Consider the following 26597-nt stretch of genomic DNA (forward strand, 5'->3'; position numbering starts at 1 on the left):
AAATGTCTTTCGGTCTTGGGCATGTTTCATAAACTTCTCAATTTCAGTTTCTGCAAAATGGAGACAATAATATTTCACAAAGTAAAGCATCCACCTCACTACTTTGCAAGCCATAAGTTGGAGGATTTGGTAGCATCACCTATGAACAGTGATCTGAAGTGGAATGTAGCAAAATTATTGGCAATATGAGCAACGGTCTGCCTGTCTGCTAGTGGCTGATTATATATTCCTTGAGTTGAGGAATAGCACTTTATGGTGACATTAATAGTTCCAACCCCAAGGATGAGAGACCTCATGTGGTGATAGCCTTCCTAAAGGGAGAAGAGAGAGAGACAAAGCATCATAAGCAATCATAATATGGGTTTTGATATTTAAAAGAACCAAATAGTTATTTGGTTCGCTAAACAGCTCAAGTTATGGTCACCCATTTATGTGACAAATATTTACCGGATGTGGACAATATGCCTGGTATTTCCTTAGGAGCTGAGGATACAGGGATAGATGGATGTACAGACAACAATGGCTGCCTGAGCTCCTAGGGCTCTTTCCAGCATTGTTGTTTATTAGATTTACCAAGATCAGTCTCAGCTGTAGTGCAGAAATATCGCGTGGCTTTTCCCACCACCCATCATAGGGATCGTGGACAGCACAGCTATAACAGAAGGTGGGTTAGCAAGAGAAAGCATGGCACATTCATTTAACTAAATGTTTGTGATACAGGGGCCTCCAGACATGAAGCTCCAAAGACCCAAGGAAAATTGTTTTCATGCTTAGGTTCAATGAAGAATGAACTGCCAGGTAGAAATGTGAATGGCCACAAAGATGTAATCTAGTGGTGTCAAACCAAGAGGGAAATTAGAAAGACCTGTCCTGTTCAGAATCCTCTTGGATTCTGTGCAGCTTTCCTTCTGAGAATGGGGTGAGACCCCCAACTTCAAGGGAGAATCGAAAGAGCAACCTAGGTTTTATCGCTTGCTTTCTAACATCTATGAATAAACTTAGGAAACTGGAATTTGGATTTCTATCATTTGCTTTGGGGGAGAGAGAGAAATGGAAGACAGGAGGGCAGAACAAGGTCAAAGAAACTGCTTCTGAGGCCCTCCAACATCCTTCAGTTCCAAACAGTTGTCATGCCATGGTCCCACACTTTGGAGCTAAACTTTTCTCTGGCATAGGCAAAAGAAATGAGTGCAGGGTAGAGCTTGAGATAACCAATGGCCTTTGTCAGGCCAGGAGCAAGATAAGAAACAGTCAGATGCCAGGAGGCAGTGTGGTCAGTCATGTTGTTTCCTTGTTCTTTTTGACTTCTGGTTTATGCTTGTGGAGTCTCTGAATAGCTCAGTTACAGAAGGCAGAGCAAGAATTACTGAACCGCTTACAATCATAATAAGGTATTCTAGAACTGGGTTTGTCTTGTGCCTACTGAATTGCCACAGCAAACAATCCAATACTTCCTGGTGGCATAGGTCCCGAGGGGGGGGGGGTCACAAAACAAAGAGACTATACAACTCACCCATGGCAAGAACATCGCCCCTAAGATTGCTCTAAGATCATTATGAGTTCTGAGCAGAAAAAAGAAAGATGGAAACCAAAAGAATATGGAGAAATACGTGTCTCACCGATAAATACAGCTATTCCTACAACCATAACACACCCTGGGAACAAGGAAAAACAATTTCTTCAGTTATTTTTACATTCTGAATTCTTAAGTGGGACACACAGATCCGTATAGGACTTGAGCTTGCATTCTCTTAATGGGGAGTGTACTGGGCTATGCTTGTAACACTTCCATTTCCTGTATTGCCAGCAGATATACAGCAGGCACATAATAAACATTAGTTGAATTATTACAGATTTGTTTCGATTTCCTCTTAGATTCCCTACAAATTATGAAAAATATAGAAATAGTGTTAAGTGATGTACAAATGATGCTAAGGAAAAGCTTGATTATGACCCAAAGTGTGGACAACAGCAAAGCCTGGTCATTGTATAAACAACACAGGTGTGCTTTCTCATTCAGAGGAAGAGCTACGATGAAAAGTTATATTCTGGGCATCTTCTTAAGAAGACCTAAAGAGTGCTGGGCATGGTGGTGCACACCTGTGATCTATGGAATTAGGCTTCCTGGCTTCACAACCCCAGCTCCACTCCTGAATTGCTCTCGAAGAGTTTAAGAGCATCATCATCATAGGGCAAGACCTTGTATATGGCAGGAAACCATCTACCATTGAGCTACATCCCCAGCTCTGAAGAGTTCAGGTGACTTGCTCAACCTCCATTTTCTCCACTTCACAAGATCTTTTACGGAAAAGAATCATTCAAATTAATGCACCTGGCATAAGTTCTGTCATATAAGTACTTCATACATTTTAGTTTTTGCTCCAAATTATCTTCTAAGATAATCCCAGTTTCCTCCCTAAAGTTTTTCAAAGATAACAATTTGCTAAATATGCAATTGAATGCAAAATCTTCTAACTCTGTAGGACTGTTTTTATAACTACATATTGACAAATCAGTAAAACATTCCTCCCTCTGGTGCCCTGATTTGTTTCTTGTTACAAGGGCTATGAATGCAGAGTACCCTCCTCTCACCCAGGCCAACATGCAACCTGGCAGAAGAGCCCTCCTCTCTTAAAGACAACCATGCATTTCAAAACGGACTTCTTTACTGCAAACTCAGGATCAGAAAAAGTCTAAAGAACCCATGCATTTGGAGTTGGTAGAAGGCTTTCCTTAGTCTCACAGGCCTAGAGAGAAAACCATGCAAGGCATTTACCTAGACCAAAATCCTGTTGAAACAAACATATTTTAAGCTTTGTTTAAGCCGGTGAGTGTCATGGCTCTTGGAATAACAGTCTTGCTAAAACAGAAAAAATCAACACACTTTTCCTTCTGGTATGTCTTTGCATAAATCTCTTGTGCGAGATTAACTGATACCATCTGTGGGTGTCCCCTCTGTCAGCTTGCAGGCTCGCATTTAAATGTGCAAGTCTCTTTTCTGAGCCTCTTTTCAAAGGTGCAGAAACAAGCGCTGGCCCTAGCCGGTGGCCAAACACTGCCTCGGAGTCCCAAATCTTTTAACCTCTTGCTTCCAACTCTGCATCTAAAGGCAAAACAATCCCGGAGACACGGCCCTCCCCCTGCCTTTGATAGGCTGCTGGGAATAGCAACAGCCTGTGTCACTGAAAAGGGCAAAGCCTTCGGAAATAGAAACAAAGTTGGTCACAAATCACACCGGCTTTGCCCGAAGTTCCCCGCCCCCCCATCCCCCCATTCTTCTTTAGCATGGTGCTATGGGGAAAGTGACCAGTGCTGTCATAGGAGGAGGTCCGGGTGGTTTGGTGGCGAGGGAGAGGCTGTAACTTCTACGTGACCATGGTACCTGTTGAAAACACAGAGGGCCCCAATCTGCTGAACCAGACTGGGAGAGAAGCGGAGACCCATGGCAGCTACGGAGCCAGCGGCCGCCGGCGTCCAGCCTGCGCGGGAGGTAAAGTGAGACCACGGGGCTCTGCTCCCGTATCCGCTCGAGGGGCGAGCTGTCCCCGTGTGCCCCTCGGGGCTGTGCGTGTGTGGGAGTGCGGGTGCGCGAGCGCGTGTGTGCGCGCCCACGGGAGCGCGCTGGGTGCGTGGAGCTAGCTAGGATCGCAGGGTCTGGTGCGACGTGGAGGGACCTGGAACGTGGGGTCTGAAGTCTCCTTGGGACTTTATGCTTTAAGAAAATGTGAATTACATACCAGCTACTGGTATGGTGGGCTCTACCACAGTGGACACGTCTCTCTCGTTGGAAAGGTGGGTCCCAGCCTCACTTGTGAACACACGCACTTTTTCATTTATTGTGGCAAATGGACAGTGTGGAACAAGTGAACATTATAAGCATCATTTTAAAAATCAATCTTTTAAGCAGACAACATAAAATTATCAGTTCTGTAATCACTGAACCCAACTTTCTTTTGAACTTGCCTTATTCTATATTTGAAGTGACTTTGCTTGTTTCTGCTTTCCATGGAGCTTGTCTTTCAAACTGAGATTCATTGGATACCTTTTCCTTCCCAAAGTGCAATTTCGAAGAGTTTTCATTCCATCATCTTTGCTCACCCAAATGCCTGTCTGTGCCTTCACATTTACAGTCCCCACAAATGCTCTGCACAGCTTTTTGCTGATTCTTTCCATCCACTGAGTTTGCAAAAGGTAGTTGTGATATGAGATATCAAAAACAGATGATCTTCTCCTTCTTACTATTAGTATTTTCATCAGCTCTGCTCTTCTTAATCATGTTACTTTCCCAAGCTACCTAGTGGAACTTCATGAATGGTTTACAATGCTCAGTGGTACAGAAGTCACTGTTTTTTGCCTGGGAATGGGTCTATAGGATGGTGTTTGGGTTGTGGGTTTGCCTGATCTTGGCACAAAGCCTCCTGTGGAGGTGGAGAAGCTGCCTTGGTCCCTGCCCTGCCCCCTGCTCAACCTGCTCTTGCTTTCCCTCTTCTATTCAAGAATGGACCTGTGGGGCTATCTTTCAATATGGACTCTCTCTCCTCAAGCAGAGCTGTGCCTTTCTCCAAGGGCTTGCTGGCCGACTGGAAAGTCCAACAAGAGCAATTCCAATTGCTAGTGGGGATGAAGAGGAAAACTTAGAGAGTGCTTATCTATGAATTCTTGAGAAAGAGCTGCAAGAGATAGCCAAGCAGGCCGAGGTGATGGTGGCTATCAAAGGGTTAATTAAATGGAGTCAGTGTGTCACAGTGTCACAAAGAGGAAAGAAAAAGAAATTGCCCAATAGGACTTTTGCAACAACCATTAAAAATTGACTAATTTTACCACTCACCTGTAATCTCAGTATATAGGAGGATGGGGCAGGAAGATTGAGGCTAGCATGGATAACATAGTGAGACTGTCTCCAAACATACACGCGCGCACACACACACACACACACACACACACACACACACTTTAATTTGACTTTGAAAGCACAGTCTTCCTTCATAGTTAACATTGTACACATTCCCAAGTACTTCTGTGGAAGGCAATGTATAGTTATACTATATGTATTATATACTATTCAATGTAAAGTGCTCCTGCTTATATAAAATGATGAATGGATACCACAAATTATCAAGCTTAATTTTTGGGGGGTCTTTTTTTTATTTTTGAGACAAGGTCTCCCTTTAGCCCCAGCTGGCCTGTAACACACTATGTAGACCAGGCTGGCCTTGAACTCACAGAGACCTACCTGTCTCTGCCTCTGCCTCCCAAGTGCTGGGATTAAAGGCATGCACCACCACACTTAGCCTATCAAGTTTAATTTTAAATGAACCTTTATTATGTAGAAGAGAAAGCCTAGCGTTTTCCCTAACACCTCAGATGAATACAACTTTGGCTCATGATATATGTAGTTTACATTTAGTTTACTCTTTAGAGTTACTTTATAAATTTTCCTAAAGTGTCTTAAGCATCTCTTGACACCTCAAAGCAATATATACAAATACATGTACTATGCAGCCTTGTTGTATGGCTTTAAGAAGCCATTTAATGTTTCTACTCACTAATGTTGGGATTATATTTTAACCTATTTTAGCAAGATATTGACTGTTTATTGACATAATATTTGCCAAGCACTATCTTTGGCTTCTTCAGATTTCAAGCTTATACAATTTCTTTTACCCAGAAAATTCAGAGTGTTTAAAATATGCTTGATGGTTATCATCATATTTCTCTGTTTGAAGGCAGTGAGTTTTTCTATATTTCTACATGGAAAAAAATATCAAAGCTAAACGTAAATAAGTCACCCAGGTAAAGGTGATTAAAGCATGTGAGATACTGAAAAAGCAAAACAAAACATAAGATAAACTCTTGGCTCTGAAATGCTGCTCTCCGCACACTTGCCCAAAGCTGTTGCACATGGATGCCTCTTGGCAGGTCTTCCTTCATCAACCACTTTTTAATTAGAAGGGGCGCTGACCTGGGGATTCCCTGGCACAGGGGCTTTGGGTTTTTCCTTCATCCTCTCTCCCATGCTTTCCTTATTTCCAGATCCGAATACCTGGGTAGAGAAAGTTCTCGAAGTCTCCTTTGCTTCATCATCACTGATTTTCTTCTCCCTTCTGCCCCAAAGGTCAGAAACCAAGAACAGTATTCATTGTATGAGATCAAGTCCTTAGCACTTCAGATAATACTGTGGAACAGAAACATTCAGAATTTGACTCACAGACCCCTCTGGAAGGGCCCCTCTTCATCCCTTTGAAGACATCACAGCCTAGGGCTTCAAAAATACACACTTCCACTAATCAGAATACCCTAAGGAAATTAGTTGTTTTCAGAGATCTTTTTTTTTGGTCTTTTTTTAAAAAATGTAAGGTGTTTTGATCAATCCATGCCACTCCCTCCCCTCCAACTCCTCCCATATCTCCCCATCACTTTTTTCTGATAACTCCATGTACTCTTTCTTCTTCTTCTTTTATTTGTTTATTTTTTCTAATAGAGCGTTTAGTTACTCTAACATCTCCCCCTCTGAAGAGGTAACCCTAAAATCTTTTAAGGATTAAATAAAAGCTCTCAAATATTTTCGATGTTTTTGGCCTTTGGAAAGGAATCTGTTGCTAAGAGGCCCAAGGACATTGTGAGGTTTTTTTTTTTTTTTTAATTCTTTTATTTATTATTTTTATTTTATGTGTATTTGTGTATTGCCTGAATGTAGGTAGTGCACTGTGTGGTGCAATGCCCGCGGAGGTCAGAAGAGGCTGTCAGATCCCCTGGGACTGGAGTTACTGACAGTTGTTAGCTGTCATGCGGGTGCTGGGATTTGAACCCAGGTCTTCTGCAAGAACAGCCAGTGTTCTTAACCACTGAGCTATCTCTCCAGCCCTGGACATTTTGAATTTTAGCCAAGAAACTGGGTACTTTTCTTTGGGGTCTTTTTACCCTAACTGCCTAGCCAATTCCTACCTCCAATTTTTATTACACTATCCTCTGAAGAGGTTACCCAGCTTGCAAATAGGGAATCAGGACTTGAGACGCCGACGCTCTGGCTTTTCCATGCTGAACAGGGACACAGGGTGAGGCAATTGGAGTACCCCCTTTTTTTTTTTCGTCTTTTTGAGACAAGGTCTTCCGGTAGCCCCAGCTGATCTGGAACTCGATATTTAGACCAGGCTGGCCTTGAACTCATAGAGATCTGCCTGCCTCTGCCTCCCAAGCACTTGGATCAAAGCCATGCCCAGCTGTTTCCAGAGATTTTTAAAGCTGTGAGCTCCATTTCTGAAGCTGAGAGGTGGTTTGCATGTGCAAGTCAGTAAGACTTCCCTGAGTTTCATTCTCTCAGGCTTAGCTTAAAACTGGGGTTCTTGATGCCTCCAGTCTGGCTTTCTCAGGGTTATCTAAAGGGCAGTCTTCATGGAAGAGATTTGTGAGGAACAAATGCATTCCCAGGGAGAAGTCAAACCAGCCAGGCCTGATGATAGAGCTTTGATTGCAAGAAGATGGAATCTAACAACAGGTCTTGTTATCTTGTGCAGAGCCAGGCCTGGGGCCAGGCCTCTCAGAGGGTGAGCTGTTGGGCTATTGCCATTTTCACAGGCTTCATATATATATATATATATGTATATCCCATGAGATGATTATCAGATAAAGGCACCTGCTGCCAAATCTGACAACCTGAGTTCAATACCCAAGACCAACAAGATCAGAGAGAAAACTCACTCTGGTAAGTTGTCCTCTGCCACACATATGCTGTAGCATGAACACACATGTGTACATACATGTAAACACATAATATGTAAATAAATGTAATAATTGTTTTAAATATGACAAAACACTGCATTTTAAAAATATGTATTTTAAAAATATTTTATTCACGATTTTTATTTTATGTATATGAGTGTTTTGCCTCCATGTATTTAAGTATACCTGTGTCATGCAATGCCTGCAGAGGTCAGAAGAGGGTGTCAGATCCCCTGGAATTGGAGTTATGGACAGTTGTTAGCCAGTACTCAACCGCTGAGCCATCTCTCCATCCCCTAAAAATATGTATTTAACAAATGATGGCTGATAACAACTGTGTTGCTATGCTCCTAATGACGTGAAAGGAAATGGTAGGATTTGGAGACATTAATTTGTGAACAACTAGAGGTCTTGAGTCTGGAAAGGAGACTAGTTTTAAAGATAGATTATCTCCCCTTTGGGTCCAACCAATGTCCCTGAGACAGGACATTTAACTTTACTTGGAAATCACACCAGAATTCTAACTTGAGACTTTGCATGACTGTGAGACTTGAGCAAATGGTTCCTGGGGGACCTCCTGGGAAAGGGAGGCGCTATGCAAACATAGTGGGATTTGTTCCACCACAAAGCCACATAGCAGTGTTCTTGTTACTCTCTAGGGACCAGTCACCCTGAGAGGGCAGAGAGGTTGTCCCTTGCCATGGATCCTGACGGCAGCAGTAGCAACAGCCAGCACCTAGGCTGTGGCAGGAAGTTGGCAGACATGGCCATAGCTAGCGTTGGATCAGCCAGCCAAGCCCTGGGGCCCACCTGGGCTGCTGAGATTTTGCTAGCACACAGCTGCACCTCTGAACTGGCTTTTATAATCAAGGTCCATTCTGATAGGTTGGTGTCCTGTTCCAGGTGTTAAACATTTTCAACATTACCCTGCTCTCTGCCAGATTTGCCCCAGTAGCTGAGGGGGCTGAGATTCCAGGAACATGCTTGATGGTATCTGACACGGCCCTAAGGTGAGCTTGGAAGAATATTTCTTAACATTTCTCCAGGAGATACTTCTTAGTGGTAATATCTCTTAATCTGGCTGATGGATGCAGAACTCAAGATATCATGACTCCACCTCAGAGCAACCTGAGGAAATATTAACATACATGTAGAAGAATCGGCCAATCTTGAAATGCAGCTTTGGAGATGTGAGCTTTTATTTTTTTCATTCAAAAATAGTCCTGGAATTATGGCTTCTACAAAGCATTTTCTCTGAGGCACCCAAATGCTAGTTAGTTTCCCCATTCAAAAGTTGAGAGTTCCAAATGACCCTCCATCAGTGAGCAATGGGCTTCCACAGCGAGTTAAAGCATCTATTTACCCAGAGCCTATGAGCAAGACCGGTTTTAAAAGATGTTTTAAGGCGAGCAAAGTTGGAGCTCGTTATGTCAATTTTTCTCCATAAACGGTTTTTGTCAGAAGGGTGAATTACCAAAGGACTTACAAGACACGGAGTTCCGGTGGTAAGAAAGGGGAAAGTTCCATAGCTCCTTCATCCTTCCCCAGGGACTATTTGACCAAACCCTCAATGAGGACAATTTCTCATTTTGTAAGCCCTCAAAAAGTATCCAATCTCAGTTATAGCCACAGACAATGAAAGCTTAAAATACTTCCCAGCTGAAATGGAATCAAGTGAACATCATTGTAAATCATAATTTTTTTTTTTTTCAGTATTTTTGAGACAGCGTCTCCCTGTAGCCCCAGCTGGCCTGGAACTTGCTATGTAGATTAGGCTAACCTTAAACTGACAGAGATGCGCCTGCCTAAATTTATATGAGCTATTTCTACCTAGTTTTGCTTTTTTGAGTTCCCTGGTATCATTTTCCTTTCTACATTATAACATACTTATTTATACATTTGCTAAATAGCTATGCCTCAGTCATATCCTAATTATTTATGTATTTTGCATAAAGCAGTATGACTAATATATCTTATCACCTCATTCTAATACCAGCAGCTTCCATTATATTTGAACAATGGCTCATTTTGTACAATTCTATCAAAGTGTCAAGGAGAAAAGGACAGTCCTTTGTTTCACTTATAGGAATTTCTTTTCCTTAAGTAAAGCAAATGTAATTTAACTTCACACTTCATTGTGATTCCTTTAGTTGTTTCTCTCACAGCCAGTGACTCAGGCCTTAACATTGCCCCAGAGCTGTAGGCAATGTCCAAATAACTTTATACAAAATGTTTCCACACTTTATGGAAGTTGGAGTCAGGAGCTAATTTGGAAACCTCCTTGAAATGGCATCTTGGCTTCAGATGTGTAAGACTTTTTAAGAACTGAGAAAGAAAAGTTGGAATTAGGATCAGTTTGCATGGTGAGAGAGCATCCCCACACCAATAAAATGTTTCATTTCCACTGGCAAACTGACCTGTAGAAACCCCCAAGGCAAAATGGCAGAAATTTTTAGTATGCAACTCTATTATGTAGGGGCTGCCAACCTTAAAAACAAGGGAATTCACAAATTTATGAAAAGGTGTGGTTGTTCTGCATCATTTTATTTCCTGTGATACCAAGAAGCTGTTTCAAGATTCTTTTTTTTTTCCTTTGGTGGTCTAGTATGTTTTATTTGAATCAAGGTCCACGCGTCCTTACATTGTGACTAGATTTTGTGCCAGTCTCTTGTGTGCTTCATAGCTCTCTCCCCCACCCCCCGCCCCTTCTCTGTAGTTGTCAAATAACTCTGTAGTTTCCTATCTAGATTTGGCTGTCTTGGTGATAGTGCGCTCTGTTCCTGTCTCTCCTGTGTTATCTCTAAATTGCAGGTTCAATCGTCGAACCCAAGCAGGTGTTTGTTCTTTACATTAGGAAGGATCGCATTACAAGAGCTGTTCTGGTCCGTGAATACTATACTGTTACCTGGTTCAAAGATCTATAACTCCACTGCCTCAGTTTCCCCATCTCAGTCCTGACAAGGTTCTTTGTCTAAAAGTCCATTCCTTTGATAGGGGTAGAATAGAAACCTATTGTAGCTTTTCTTTGGAGGTCAGCTTTGGAGGTCTTGTGCTCCTGTTAAGTATCCACATGGTTCTGTTTTCATATTAAGGAGATTTTTTACCACATAGATTTAACTTAAACAGACTTTTGTGAAATGATTATTGTGGGCCATGTGCTTCATTTGCGATTTCCCTTCTTATCTCTAAAATGACCCAGTGGAGCAATATTGCTCTTATTTCACATAGGAGAGCAGGAGCCAAAAACAGCTGATATTCATCAAGCACTGCCTACCACCTGTCAGATACTCTTGTATCTCATCCACTCTCTTGGCACTCTCAACTAGGTAATATTATTATTTTAGCTTATGACTGAGGTCACAGAGGAACAGAAAGTTTATGAAGTCCAGCTGCTAACTAATCAGACACTCCAATTCCAGGCTGTGCCTTCACTGCTCAGCCCTAGTTACCTGACAGGGAGAACCTGATGCCTTGGCCCAAGTTGCACGGGGAGCAGCTGGCAGCAAAAACCTCCCTACCCCACCCCCAAACTCAGAACCCTAAATCCAGCCCAGGGCTTTGGTCTCTTGACCAATCTTTCAACTTCCTGATCTGCCTGATCTGGGAGTTTGGGATTATTCTCATTTCAGAACTTGATTGCATTCTATTTTAGCTAATTCACTAAGTTTCATGGTGACATTTAAAAAATATAAAATTATAAGTTCCTAGGCTGAGGAAATAGCTCAGCTGGTAAAGTGCTTGTCTCACAAGCATGAGGACCTGAGTTGAATTCCCAGCACCCATGTAAAAATGCGTCGTGTGGCGGCATGCACTTGTAATCCCAGCACTATGGAGGTGGAGGGTCCCTGGGGCTTACTGACCAGCCAGGCTAGCCTAATTGTAAGGTTCAGGCCAAGGAGACCCTGTCTCAAGGAGGTAGATGGCATTCCTGAAGATGACACATGACTCCTGAGATTGTCCTCTGACCTCTTCATGCATATAGCTGCATGTGTACCCACAAACGCACATATACCCACACATACACATAAACATGCACACACAAAAGAAATTATAAGTTCATAAATAAAATATATGTTATTTTATCTATCAGAGCCCTGAGCTGACAGTACTTGAAAATTACATTCAATTCATCATAGGTAGAAATTGTGCCCTTTTCTCTGAAATCTAGCTTCTTTATCAGGGATCATATAGGTGTGGCACAAATCTCACCATTAGATGTAACCTAGGAAATGTCTCAACACAGAGCTTGCTAAAATCATCAAGGCTGACCATTGAGATGAGCCTTGTCTGTCATCTATGTCAGAGACAGGGCTGCATGCGGAACATGTATGACTGGTAAATGAGCAAATTAGTAAAGAAGTGCTAGTTGAAATCAACAAGGTACATTTTCATTCAAGAACTTACTGAGCCCCTGCTGCGTGAGGGGCACATTGCTGGATTCTTTGGGGGTAAGAAAGCTATCTAGTACAGGATACTAGAGTCTATAGAGGCTTACCAACTCATCAGAAAGATAATCAAGTAACTGTAGTTATGAACTACATCATGTCATACTGATCAACTATGGGTTGGCATGTGACAGTGGATCTGTAAGGATATAAGGTACCTTTCAACTTACCTCACCTATGTTAGACACACAGATGCCATTGTGTTATGCTTGCTTACTTGGTTCGGTGATGTGCTGTGTAACCGGATTTTTTTTTTTTCCTTTTTTATGAAGTAGGAGGGACTATGGTTTCCTCTTTTTTTACTGGATGCTTTGAAGATGTCACACAGCTCTAAAAATTACAGTGTTAATTATTTTAAAACTGATCAGGACTAAGGCTCTCTTCCAGATTGTCAAACCGGAGCATTAAGAAATGGGAGTTGAGAGCCAGGTGTGGCGGTACACACCTTTAATCCCAGCACTTGGAAGGTAGAGGCAGGCCTCTATGAGATGGAGACTACCTGATCTACATAAGTAAGTTTCAGGTCAGCTGGGGTTACAGAGAGACCCTGTTGAAAGAAGGAAGGAGTGAGGAAGGGAGGGGAGGGGAGGGAGGGAGGGAGGAAGGAAAGAGGAGGGAGGGTAGGGGAGGGAGGGAGGGAGAGAGAAAAACAAAGAAAAGGTGGTTTGTCAAAACACAGGGTGGAGAACAACAGAAAACACCTGATGTCAATCTCTGACCTCTACACCCGTCACACACTCACTTGTACTGGTTTGAAAAAAAAGCGTAACCGAGGCCAATAGATTTGTAGAACATTCTAATCAAAGTAAACAGCTTAGGTTGTATGGAAATTTGGAGAAAAGAGAGTGGCATCTTCTGGGACTATGAAATATTTCAGGTTTTTGGGAGCAGAGGATTCAAAGCAGGGAAAGAGGACATCAGAAGGGATCTGGAGCTGGAAACAGGGGCTGTGCTGGGAAAACCTTCACATGTGTCATGAAAGCAGGAACTCCTGGCACGGGCCTACATGACTTTAGAAAAACGAAGAAAGTATCTGGAGGTGATGGTGCTGGTTACAGAAATAGTCTCAGAAAAGCCTACCAGCACAACTTCAAATTCTCCAGCTTTACGAGGTCACCATTCTTTCAATATTCAAGTAAAACTAGGCCCAACCCTCACACGGTTAGGTGGGCAAGCCTCCTGGCTCCTTACCTCTCCCTCGTCCTGAGCACACAGCTGTGTGTTGCAGATATCCCTCTTCTGATGTTTCCTGCCCCGACGCTCTGTTTTCCCTGGATTCTTGCCCTTCCTTTCCAGCTACAGGAATGTTTCCCTATCCCCACTCTAAGCCATAAAAAAACTGTAGCCTCTTTCCCTCCACTTTTCAAACTATATAAGCTCTGCAGAATTTTTCTGACTAGTCAAGATTATGGTACAATTGACTATTATCCTGGTCCAATCTTGAGTCTCTTGTCAAGTTTACCATAGGGACATTTATTGCAAAGGCACTTTTCTAAAATCAGCAGGTCCCTCAGCATCTTGCTCCTTGGATTCTCTTTGAATTCTCGTCCCCTTCAGACTGACGGTATACCCTGGCCCTTTCTTCCATTGCTCCTATTCCTTGGTTCTTTTAGTCCTTCTTTATTGATGCTTCCCTCCTCTCTCCAAAACAGCCCCTCTCCTCTTCTACCTTTATATTATGTGAAGCATCTGGTCTCTTCTCCCTTTGTCTCTCTGGGCCCCACAGTCCATCTATTCATTGGCAGCATGCCCTGTTAAATTCTCTCTTAATGGGCATGTGACTGCCTAGGCTTTACTTTTAATAAAGAGCTTTCCCTACAATTACTCCCATTATAGGATTTACAGTATTATTTATGCTCTTCCCAGCTCATTGACCTATTTAAGGATTTAAAAAGCACAAAGGAAGCCAGGTATAGTGGTACGCTCCTGTAATCCCAGCAGCTGGGACGTGGAAGCAGTAATAGCAGGAGTTCAGGGTCATCCTTGGATAGATACCAATTTCAAGGCCAGCCTGGGTTACATGAGACACTGTCCCAAAAAACAAAAACAAAACAACAAAAACAAGGGGATGATTTTTTTCCCCCAACAATTTTAAAATAGGAAAACAACTTCAAATTCTCACAAAATTATCTTGGCAGGTTTTAAATTTATTAATTAGCAAACACAGTTACACCAGCACTGTAAGTCAAGCCCATTCCATCATTTGTCCACACATTTGAAAGTGATAAAAGGCATGTTACTATTTTTTCAATATTAAATAATCACTCATGGGGATTCTTTATAAGATATTATGAATTTTTAAAATCCATAGCTCACCACAGCTCTCATGCACCGAGAATCTCCATCTAGAAACACCAGAGGTGTCTGGGCAGGATGCTGTGGATTTGTCTACTGATTCAACTTCTCTTAACCATCTGTTGCAAAGCTCTGGGAAGACATAGAAACACATGCAAAATCTCAGTAGCATTGTAAGCCAGAAATATTTGTCAGTGAGTTGGATACAACACTAAATAAAATGCAGATGTGGCACTAATATATATGATGGGAGAGTGAAATGTTGATTCCCATGAGGCCCCACTGTGCATCCCCATTTGGCAGAAAGTGAAAGGGATGAGAGACCCATAGGAGCTGCGGTCACCCAGGGTGAACACGTTTTGCCCTATGGCCCAATTCTTTCTACATAGTTCTGTCATCATTTCTTCTCTATCTCTCCAGGGCTACAATTTCCGGGACTTCATCAAGTATGGGCTGGGAGAAAAGGCAGCTGCAAAACATTAAGAAGGACAAGGAGTGGGTGGAGCGATGACTCAGTAGTTGAGCACACTGGCTGCTCTTTCTTCTAGAGGACCCAGGTTCAGTTCCCAGCTCCCACATGGTGGCTCACAACTGTCTGTAACTCCAGTTCTAGGGCATTGATGCCCTCTTCTGGCTTCTAAGGGCATTGCATGGCCATGGTGCACTTACATACATGCAGGCAAAACACTCATACACATAAAAATAAATAAAATTTAGAAACATTAAAAAAAAAGGCAGGCAAAGGATGGTAGAGCAGGAATCCGTGGAGACACCAAACCCAACAGGGTCACATTTTTAATTAAGGTAAACGGCATTATGTTTTAAGCCTCTGGTTCCAGGTCTTGAGGTTCTTGCAGTCAAAATCACCATAACTGACTTAGAGGTAAAGAGAATATAGAAAACCTATTATTGTCCAGTACATTCCAAATACAATGGAAAATAGTGTATTTTAAGATTTCTTTTTTACAGAATACAAACTTTGAAAAGCGTCTTTTGTTCTCAATGTAATTTTTATAACAGTGGATTGAGAAGAAAACATAGGACATCTCTATTAGTCTATTACTTTTTTTCATTATCACAGCAAAATACCTAAGGCAGTCTTCCTTCCTTCCTTCCTTCCTTCCTTCCTTCCTTCCTTCCTTCCTTCCTTCCCCCCCTCATAATTTTAGAAGCTGAAAGTCCAAGGTTGAAGACCCCTTTGGTCTGACTACTTTGAGGGGGAAAAAACATCCTGTCTCAAGCCAGGAAGTCATAAAGATGCAGGAGTCAATGTCTTAAACCAGGAATCCAGAAAGAGATGCAGAGGTCAGGCTCAGGTATTTTTAAGAGCTCACTCACATCAAAACTCACTCCAGAGTTGACTGTTGTAGTACATGCCTATTATCCCAGCACTTGGGAGATGGGGGCAGGAGGATCAGGAGATCGAGGTCATCCTTAGCTTCATAGAAAGTTTGAAGTCAGCTTGGGCTACATGAGATCCTTTGTCCAAAAAGAAAGTGAAAAAGCAAAACAACAAAAAAAACCTCAGTCCAGGATATCAGTTTTCTCCTCTATTGACAACATCCTTGTGTCTAAGGACCTTCTACCAGGATACCACCCTCAAAGTCACAACACTGGGACCAAACCTCCAACATATGGACCTTTGGGGGACAAACAACATTCAGACCACAACCACACGTGGTGAGGATGAGTGAACAGGGTGAAGGCAGAGGGTTAACTGAGATGCATATAGAGAGAATAAGGCCAAAGGAGCAGAATTATGACCCGAAATCTGTGATGTGGAGATAGATAATGAGAAGCTATTAAAGGGTGTAAATAAAGATAGAGATGAAAAAGGGAAATAACAAGAGTATGTATAATTAACGTATAAGTAATTATGACTAACAAGTATGGCAAAAGTAGAAGAAATCTTTTCTGAGAAAAAAATAAGAAGTGGAAATTTTATTATTTTTTTATAAAATTTATTATTTTTATTTTATGTGTATTGTCAGCATGTATGTAAGTGCACCCATGCCATGCAATACCAAAGGAGGCCAGAAGAGGGCGTTGGATCCCCTGGAACTGGAGTTATGGACAGTTGTGAGCCACCATGTGGGTGCTGGGAACCAAACCTGGGTCCTTTGCAAGAGTAGTCAGTGCTTTTAACCACTGAACCATCTCTCTAGCCCCAAAACTGGAAGTTTTAGAAGAAACAAGCATCTGGAGTTATCTTAATGAAAGTTGTGGAAGGAAGAAGGAAGGAAGAGGAAAGAAAGAACAGGAGGTGTGAGAAAGGGAGTGAAGGAAGAAGGAGAGGAAAGACAGTCCCATAGAGAGGGATCGTGAATAACAGCAGCAAAACCAAATGGAGGCAAATCGTAACATACAAACTTAACAGTGTCCCTTATTGATACCTCTCTTGCCAATAGAATAGGAGAATATTAATTTCAGGAAGGTATGTCAGTAAAAGTACAACAAAGTCAAACCTGAAATTGGTAGAATGAAAAAGTAAGCAGTGTTCCTATCTTTTTTTCCTGGAAAGGCCAAGCAATCGTAGGTGTTGAGGGAAGTCAGTTTTCTGTTCATCTGAGTTTTACCATGTGTTACAGGTCAATTAGAGGTGCCGGGAAGGAGCCAGGGCATAGGAGTTAGATAAAAGTTAGTATCCACATATGGCACAGGGCCATGATCTTGGATCATGAGTAGGTTGGTAATGCTACACTACAGCTCTCCATGGTATATGGCCCGTGAGTTTGCATACTACAAACCTCTAGGAGTTTATGTGTACAAGTCTTCTGGCTAAGTCACACCCCCTCCACACTGGGGCATCCTAAAGCCTCTATTGGGCATGCATGTGACATTGCACTCTGGCTGTCAGAGTGTTTCCTATCTAAGAAACCCCCCAATCCACAACACATGATTAGATGACTACACATCTCTGAGGTACTATAGACTACAGATACCAAGTTAATGCTAATTCGACCAGGAAATTTGGAAGGATCTATAGAGGTATGGATATTTGAGCTGTACCTTCAAAGGTGAATCATTTCCCAGAGCTGAGTGGGAAAGTGAAAAATCCTGGTGGTTGGAGGTGTGGATGAGACAGCATGAAGACTAGCACAAATCTTGGGAAGAATGCAGAAGTTTCTGGAAACAGTAAATGATGCAGCTGGGCTAGGGAATTGGTGCTTGGAGAGTGATGTGGAACTTGAAAACCTGGACCCTGGAAGGGAGTTGCTAAACACTGAATGTGAGAAGGCAGAGAAAGTTATATACACAGAAAAATCTCATACACAAAGCTGGTGTTTAATAAGATAAACAGAAGACTTTATGGTCCCTGCAGTGGTATGTTATTAAGAAGCCAATAACGGCTCTAAAAGTCTTTTTGTTGTTTTTATTATTTATTTAGTTTTTATAGTCTTTAAAATTTTTGATTCAAGAATTTTGTATAATGTATTTTGATCGTTTCAGACCCCGTCTCATCTTCACCCACATCTTACCACCACCGCCTCCCATCCCTCACCCCCTCATCCCTTCATGTCCTCTATTAGCAACTGAAAACCCCATCCATCTTACACAGCACATCTGGACTGGGTGCCAGAAAGATCATATCTCATTAGAATGTCAGTGATCTGTAATTCTTACACACAGGTGGGCTGAAGTTAGGGCTCACTCCCTTTCCTTTGTATGTGGTTTTGAGTCAGAATGGACTCAAGTTTCCTAGAATGGAATTTCTACACTTGATTTCTGTTTCTCTTATACACTGCCTAGGGTTGTCAAGTAGGGATTTTTCTTTTCCTTATCAAAGTCAGTTATTTGTAACCCGAGTACATTCAGGTTACATTTTGGGTCTCAGCACAATCACCCCACTGTAGTCCAAGGTTGGTTCCCCATAGGGTTTTACTGTGGGGAAAAGAAGCAGCTGGGTCCTCCTAGCTGACACCACTTAGCTAACAGACCTCCAAACCCAAAATACTCTGAGTGGCAGTTGGGATGTTTCAAAGCTTCACACAACAGCTTTATACCAGTGGCCTCTGGCTTATTTTCCAAAATCTGTAGACTTCTCAGGTTCCTATTGCTGCTGAGGGCTGCAGCCAGGTCTTGACATCCACCATCAGTGATGAGACAGTTTCTCAAACCAGAGTCATGCTTGGCTGAGAGCTGCCACGGCTGCCATCTTGGTTCCTCATTCACTTTCCCTCTCAATTGCCAAATCCCTTCTCCACTGAGCTCAGCTTGTGACTTGGGTGATGAGGACAGCAGAGCCAACTGTGGGTGTGCTACTGCACAGTGGCCACTTGTAGGCTGAGCCTACTGCCTGGCCCCCTCAACTTAGGCCACTGGCACCCCAGGGTCCCAGGCAGCATGGGTGGCTGGTACTGTGGCATGGCACAGCCCAGCAATTCTGAAAGTATTATGGAAATGCTGATAGTATGCTATCCAACAGCAAGCATTTGTGCAATTACAAAGTCCTTAATGTTAGCCTGTGTAATGCCATGTATTGAGCTTCCTCTGGGAGAAGATCAGCGACCACTATTCTGCAGTACTGCTTTGGTTCACTCCTTCATTCATAATCTTAGTGAACTCTGACTATTTACTATGTGTAAAAGATTAGAGGTAGAACAGTGATATGAGGAAAGCAGGACTTGGCCTTCAAGTAACTTTCTAAACAAGTAACAAGTCTAAAAGTTGAAGAAAAGCAGGTCCACAAAACTAGTGCCTTCCATGGGGCAGCCCCTCCAAGAATACTTTCTTTGCACAGAGGGGCTGGAACAAGCCAGCAGAACCCAATTTTGCTGGGTAATGGCATCACCCAAGGGGGTCTTCCCAGGGATGGTAGCACTTGAGATGGCCGTTGGAAGTGAGTTGGGAATCAAAGACATTCAGAGAGAAGGGGCAAAGAAAGGGGTGACCACAAGGGCAAGGCCGTTTGGGGGCAATGCAAGATTTTCTTGAACAATACATGGAGGAGGATTCTTTAAATTTGAGAAGCTCTCACAGTTGGTCAAGCTGTATAATTACCTGGCTGCCTGCCAAGGGAACCTGTGTGTGCATGCTTTTCAGCCAGCTGTGGGATTTAGTGAGGTGGCAAGTATCTATTGTATACCCATTATATACATACGCCAGATTGGCATGTGGGGAAGAAAGAAGCAAGCAAGCAGAAACTCAAATATTGTGAGAAAATGGAGCATCCCGTGTTGAGTGTGGGGCACAGTCATGTTTTCATGTGACTCAACATGAGCAGATACAATGTGTCTATTGTTGGGGTAGCCAGCGCCACAGTCCCCTGCTGATGCCTGCCTGCCAGCATGTCCTCTGTACCCTGTGGGTCTCACCGCTCCTTTGCATAAAGCCTCTTGGTTGTAATCACATCTTCATGTTACCTTAGTAAGGAATTGCCACTGCATCGAAAGGCACCTGGAATCTTCCTGTTACAGGTGTGGGCCTCGTAGCAAAGCTGCCAGAAGACACAGGGGACAAATATAACCCAACAGCTTGTGGGTACCAGATAGTTTCCACATATACCATACACTGTCTAACCTGCTTTCTTCAGCTTAGAAAGTTGAGAATTCCATTGGCACTTTTGTGGAGAGTGGCCAACTGAAAGAAAGGAGGCCTGTAAGCAGGGCCATGAGCCAAAGACTTGGGGATGCTAAAGGCAGACTTTTGATTTGACTTCAGGGGATGGTTTTTGTTGTTTATGTTGAACTTTTTTGTAATACTAATTTTGAATGCTCTTATTCTCTACTCCAGAGATAGCTTGGCTATTTTTCTTCAGACCACACAGCTGCTCCAAGCCCTCAGATCTGTAATTAGATACAAATTCTTCGTTCCTGCCGTCATCTATCCCACATCCTACCTGTTCTGTTCACTGCCAGATTGCTTGGAAAAGTTGTATTTGCTTCCTGGCTGATGTAGGGTAACATCTTGCTTCTATTATCATTAAGCAAAAGGTAGACAGGGGGAAAGACCTACACTTTGTGTCTCCCTCCATCACCTTTTTGTGGGATAGTAAGTAGCACCAGGGAAATGCCCCTTGATGTAAGTCTTGAGGTGTCACAGGTGGCCACCAGGGACGCATTACACATTGAACTAGAATTCAGAGGTCCAAGGGGTAGCCTCAGGATAGAAATGGAACTTCAGCTGTCTTTAAGTCCCAGTAGTAAGGTGAGGATAGTAGCTTGGAGCAGTACTCCTTGAAGCATATAAAGGGAATGGTACAGAATTCAAACAACTAAGTCCTTAGCTTAATTCTGTAGCAAATCACCAAGTGTTGCTAAGCTCTCCATGTGGGACTACATTCATAGAATATCCTAGAGCAAGGCTTTAACCTTTTAGTGCTCAACTGTCCAGAGACAGACTAGAAAGTTAGATGAGGAGAACAATATGCTCCGACGATGTATTCATTATTCTCTGAACAATTATACTCAGTGTTCTGAGTCTCAAAGACATTGACAAACCGGGGTGGCATCCCTTTGCACATACTGCTGTTTTTCAGTGTTCTATGAGCCCTGGCTGAAGAACAAGGCAAATGATCTAAGTCTAGAAAGCAGCAGCAGTGGAAGCCAGCCCCCCTCTCCTGTGAGGAGTGTTTTTTTTTCCCAGACTGCAAGACGCTGCAACCTCTATCTACCCTCCCGTGGATCTCTCCAAGGTAGACTAGTAGAATGCCAAAGGAAGAGGCCCCTGAATCTCTAGGAGTCTTATTGTAGTTCTTTTTGTAGGAAGATATTATTTTCTATATACCGAAAGGGGATGCAAGGAAGGGGAAGGAGAAGGTGGGAAGGACAGTTTCTGCCCTCACACAGTTCTGCTCTCAATTTCCCAACATCCTTCACTCCATTCCCTGGGCGACATTAGTCACTCAGAACACCTTTCTGGTGCCTCACTCAGTCTGTCTCCAAGGTTCCATTCTCCAGAATTAATACTTGCTCTAGTCAGAACATCAGAGAATAGTTATCAATGGACACACATACACACACACACACACACACACACACACACACACATCGGCCTATCAAGCATGGAAAAAGTGAACAATGGCATAACAAGGTAAGAATAATATAATATTCTTGGGCCAGCAAGATGGCTTAGCAAGTAAAGTACTTGCTGTTCAAACCCAACAGCCTCCTGAGTTTGATCGCCAGATCCCACAGTGGAAGGAGAGAACCAACTCCAACAGTTGTTCTCTGTCCTAGACAATGCACACATTCATTCTTTTTTCTTTTAGTTTTTTTTTTTTTTGACAGGGTCTCCCTGTAGCCCCAGCTGGCCTGGAACTCACTATGTAGATCAGGCTGGCCTCGTAAATATCTGCCTGCCTCTGCCTCCCAAGTGCTGAGATTAAAGGCATGCAGCATCACACCTGACCTGCACACATTCACTTTATTTCTGTGTGGATTGACTTTATTTAGTGTAAACTGTAGACTCTTACTTGTTCCTCCACCTTAATATTCACTGCTTACTTATTTATAGACAGTCTCATGTAACTCAGGCAGGCCTTGAATTCTCTATGTAGGATGACCTTGAACTTCTGATCCTCTTGCCTTCACCTCCTCAGTGCTGGGATTACAGGCATGAGCCACCACACTCAGCTTTTATGCAGTGCCAGAGACTGAACTGAGAGGGTTTCAGGTATGCTAAGCAAGTACTTCACCATTGGTCTATACCAGCAATTTATTTCTTTATTTTTTTAATCTCCCATCCACTTCCCACATGCTACTAAATTCTTGGTGGTGGAGAATACCTTGGCTCTTTATGATGAGAAGCAACTGGATCATCTCAGTTTAATATATGTAGACTTATTTCAGGAGCACTGAATAGCTTTTCTAAGTGTCACCCTTAGAAAAGGGTGCTTGCCTCCAAAAACAAACTGGTAAATGGCCCAGGCACCTGTCTGCAGCCTATCTGCCTAACAGCTCAGTTCTGCTGCTTCTCCAGCATCTTTCCTGTTTCTGAGAGTTGGAATTCCCAAGGTCCCAGTCCCAATCCTGCTTTCCTTTTCTCCATTCTGTCTTCCTAAGTGATCCCATTCACTCCCATGGTATTAAATACCAAATTTGCTGCTTCCCAAGCACATATCTCCAGCCTACATCTGTCTCTTACGCCTCAGATTTATAGATGCCCAATTCCTTCCTGGACATTTTTACTCAAGTGTCTTCTTGGGGAAACAAGGATAACATTGTAGTAAGTCCAAAAATGAAGCTTTTGAGTCGTGCCTCTTATTATCACACACAACCAGTTCTATTCGTGATCTTCCTGTGTGGGTATGTTGTATAAGGTAGCCCATATAAACATGTATATATTGAGTATGTAGATGTGCCCACTTGACTGCTCAACCAAAGAGTCATTTTAGGTCCCAACCCACTTCCTTAATCCACCTCCAATTCATGAGCAGTTACAGTCATGAGCAATTGCTTGGCTTGCCCTAGGTCTTCTATCTGTTTTCTTGTCTCTAGTTCTGCCCTGAACACTCAAGTCTAAGCTGACATTATTTTTTGTCAAATCCAAAGCAATGATGCTCCTGTGACCAGTCTTGAAGAACTGGTCTCCCTAGAGTAGTAATAATAGTCTTCAAGACCAAGTGTGGTGCCCATGGTTTCTGAACTATTCAGTGGGTGTGAAACACGTTACACTTGGAATACAATGAAAAGATGCCCCCGTGGCCCCAACTCTACATCTGCATGGAGTGCCTCCTCTGTTCCTACCCAGATTTACTCTCTGTCCTCTCCCATCAGCTGCCACCAGGCTCACGTTCTGCCATATGCCCTGTGTGCTGGCCATCTCGCTGCTCCGAAGATATGGCCAGAACTTTCTGTCCTGTCCTAAAAATTGCTGTTACAGTGCTATAATATTCTTTCCTCTGCTGCTCCTAGTCTGTTTTGTTTCTATCGTGTCAGCTTACAAGCAAATATAAAGAGCTGCATACACGGTACTGAAAAGTAATAACTGTTCACTTTTTATCACTTAGGATTTTTTTTCATCTTTTTGAGACAGGGTCTCCCTGCAGCCCCAGCTGGCCTGGAACTTGCTATGTAGACCAGGCTGGCCTTGAACTCACAGAGATTCACCTGCCTCTGCCTCCCAAGTGCTAGGACTAAAGGCTTGCACCACTATGCCAGCCAGGCACACACCACTTACGATTTAAAAAAAAAAATTCAAAGTCCACTTTTCTCTTCTGTCCCATTCCACATTCCTTCTTACTCTAGTGAGCAATGCACATTGTGGGTTCCCTACCCTGTATCCCTTTCTCCCTTCCTTCTTCCTAACACAACCTTGACTTTGTTAAGGCATTCATATACCTCCTGTTCCTACTTCTGTTTCCTCACGTGCATTGGAAAAAGCCAAGGGCAGCCTGATTGTGGCCTATAAGAAATGAAGACAAGAGAGTTGAAGGCTGGTTTCTTTTGAGCTCCTTCACACAGCCAGCTTGCAACCTCTTTAGAGGTTCCTTCCCTCTCTACCTGCCCTCTGAGATTTGTCTTTAGAGAACTGTGGTAGGATGGGAGGAACTGGGCTATCTGGATTTCTAATCCAATGCTAAAAGCACACACTAGCTGGTAATCTTGTTCATTCAGTCTTTATCATCTATCATCTACTTATCTTGCATAACTGTCTGTCAACATCATAGCCAGAAAGAAGCTCAACTTCATACATGTCTCCCTGCCTCTTCTCCTAAACAATAAAGAAAAGGGATTTGTTTATCCTTCTGGGGCTAATTAGTTTTTGGCTAGGATAGTATTTTACTATAGCTTGTGTGCGTGTGTGTGTGTGTGTGTGTGTGTGTGTGTGTGTGTGTGAAGTCAGTGTCATGAAAGTCTTATATAAAGGTAGGTCTGCATTTGGATGGTGTATTTGGAATAACAGTTCTGAACTGACCTGTTTCTCTGCTTGTAGGTTGCAGTATGTTTACCTTCCTGACATCTGTCACCGCAGCCATCAGTGGCCTCCTGATGGGATATGAACTTGGGCTCATCTCTGGGGCTCTTCTTCAGATCAGAACCCTATTATCCTTGACCTGTCATGAGCAGGAAATGGTTGTGAGCTCCCTCCTCATTGGGGCCTTCCTCGCCTCTCTCACTGGAGGAGTCCTGATAGATAGGTATGGAAGAAGGATCACCATCATCCTGTCATCCTGTCTACTAGGACTTGGCAGCTTGGTCTTGATACTGAGTTTGTCCTACAGAATTCTCATCATGGGACGCATTGCTATAGGGGTGTCCATTTCCTTGTCTTCCATTGCCACTTGTGTATACATTGCAGAGATTGCTCCCCAACACAGAAGAGGCCTTCTTGTGTCACTGAATGAACTGATGATTGTCATCGGTATCCTTTTTGCTTATATTTCAAATTATGCATTTGCCAATGTCTCCCAGGGTTGGAAGTATATGTTTGGTCTTGTGATTCCCTTGGGGATTTTGCAAGCAATTGCAATGTACTTTCTCCCTCCAAGCCCACGATTTCTGGTGATGAAAGGGCAAGAGGAAGCTGCTAGCAAGGTTCTTGGAAAGTTAAGAGCAATCTCAGACACCACTGAAGAACTCACCATGATCAAATCTTCCCTGAAAGATGAATATCAGTATAGCTTTTGGGATCTGTTTCGCTCCAAGGACAACATGAGGACCCGAATCATGATAGGTCTGACATTGGTATTTTTTGTACAAACCACTGGCCAGCCAAACATATTATTCTACGCATCAACTGTCTTGAAGTCCGTTGGCTTCCAAAGCAATGAGGCAGCTAGCCTGGCCTCCACTGGGGTTGGAGTGGTTAAGGTGGTTAGCACCATCCCAGCTACCCTTCTTGTAGACCACGTTGGGAGTAAAACCTTCCTCTGCATTGGCTCCTCTGTGATGGCGGCTTCACTCTTGACCATGGGCATTGTGAATCTCAACATCAATATGAACTTCACCAATATCTGCAGAAGCCACCGTCCTGTCAATCAGTCCTTGGAGGAGTCTGTGTTCTACAGAGCAGGAAACCTGTCAACCAGCAACATCACTCTCAGAGAGCACTTTAAAGGGGTCACAGCCCACAGCAGGGGCTCAGTTATGCCCATGGGAAATGACATGGATAAGAGAGGGGAGATGACACCCACTTCTTTACCAAGTGCTGGACTAAGCCAAACTGAACACCAAGAAGTCATTGACCCTGTGGTTGTCCCAGCAGTTTACAAATGGCTGTCTTTAGGCAGCTTGCTTGTTTATGTTGCTGCTTTTTCAATTGGTCTAGGACCCAGTAAGTACTTAATTGCTTATTCCCTCTCTCACTTTATGACTGTCTTTGTACTGCTTTTGATCAGTTAGTACAATCTACTGTTATAGTACCTTATTACATGTAAGTACTAGAAACAAGATGAGGATGATAGTAGTCATTTGATGTTTCTACATATGTGGAAAGCATGCCTGGTGTATACTGGAAAAGCACAAAGCCTGTACTCAACTGAAGGATAAGTTTCCTATTATCTGCCATATGAGCATATTGTAGTACAGTTGACCAGGGATGAATCAGACCTGGAAAGAGATTTATTGCCTCAGGATATTTTATATATATATATGTATATATACATATATATGTATATATATGTATGTATATATACATATATATGTATATATATGTATGTATATATACATATATATGTATATATATGTATGTATATATACATATATATGTATATATATGTATGTATATATACATATATATGTATATTTTAACTTTTACAAAAACTTTATTGAGAATTTCATACATGCATATAAGGTGTTTTGATCAAATCCATGCCCACTCCCTCCCCTCCAACATTGCTCCCTCTGAAGAGATAACCCTAAAATCTTTTAAAGATTAGGTTCAAGCTCCAAAATACTTTTGACATTTTTGGCCTTTGGAACAGAGTATGTTGCTAACAGGCCCAAAGACATTTTGACTTTTAGCCCAGAAACTGGCTACATTTCTTTAGGGTCTTTTTATGCTAACTGCCTACCCAATCCCTACCTCCTATTCTTATCATGCCATCCTCTGAAGGGGTTACCCAAATTGCCAATAGGGAATAGGGACACAGACTGCTCTGGCTTCCTCCATGCTGAACAGGGATGCAGGGTGAGGCAATTGGAGTACCCCTTCAGTGGGTCTATCTAAAAGACTCCCAAATTGCATAGCTCTTCT

The 26597-nt window shown here is 42.7% G+C and overlaps 1 protein-coding gene across 2 annotated transcripts in view; it reads left to right on the top strand.

The window, feature by feature from the left end:
• The first annotated feature begins 3193 nt into the window (after positions 1–3193).
• Slc2a12 (solute carrier family 2 member 12) overlaps positions 3194–26597 on the top strand; it is a 78669-nt gene continuing 55265 nt past the window's right edge. Inside the window, exons 1-2 of one of the 2 annotated variants that reach the window (XM_008822100.2) lie at positions 3194–3490; positions 24336–25676. In XM_008822100.2, the coding sequence (XP_008820322.1) occupies positions 3376–3490; positions 24336–25676 (1456 nt within the window). In that variant the 5' untranslated portion in view covers positions 3194–3375. The remainder of the gene's footprint in view (positions 3491–24335; positions 25677–26597) is intronic. The other variant, XM_017795331.2, reaches the window with a different exon arrangement.

The sequence above is a fragment of the Nannospalax galili genome, unplaced genomic scaffold (genome assembly GCF_000622305.1).
Source record: "Nannospalax galili isolate Female #2095 unplaced genomic scaffold, S.galili_v1.0 scaffold186, whole genome shotgun sequence".
Lineage (NCBI taxonomy): Eukaryota > Metazoa > Chordata > Mammalia > Rodentia > Spalacidae > Nannospalax > Nannospalax galili.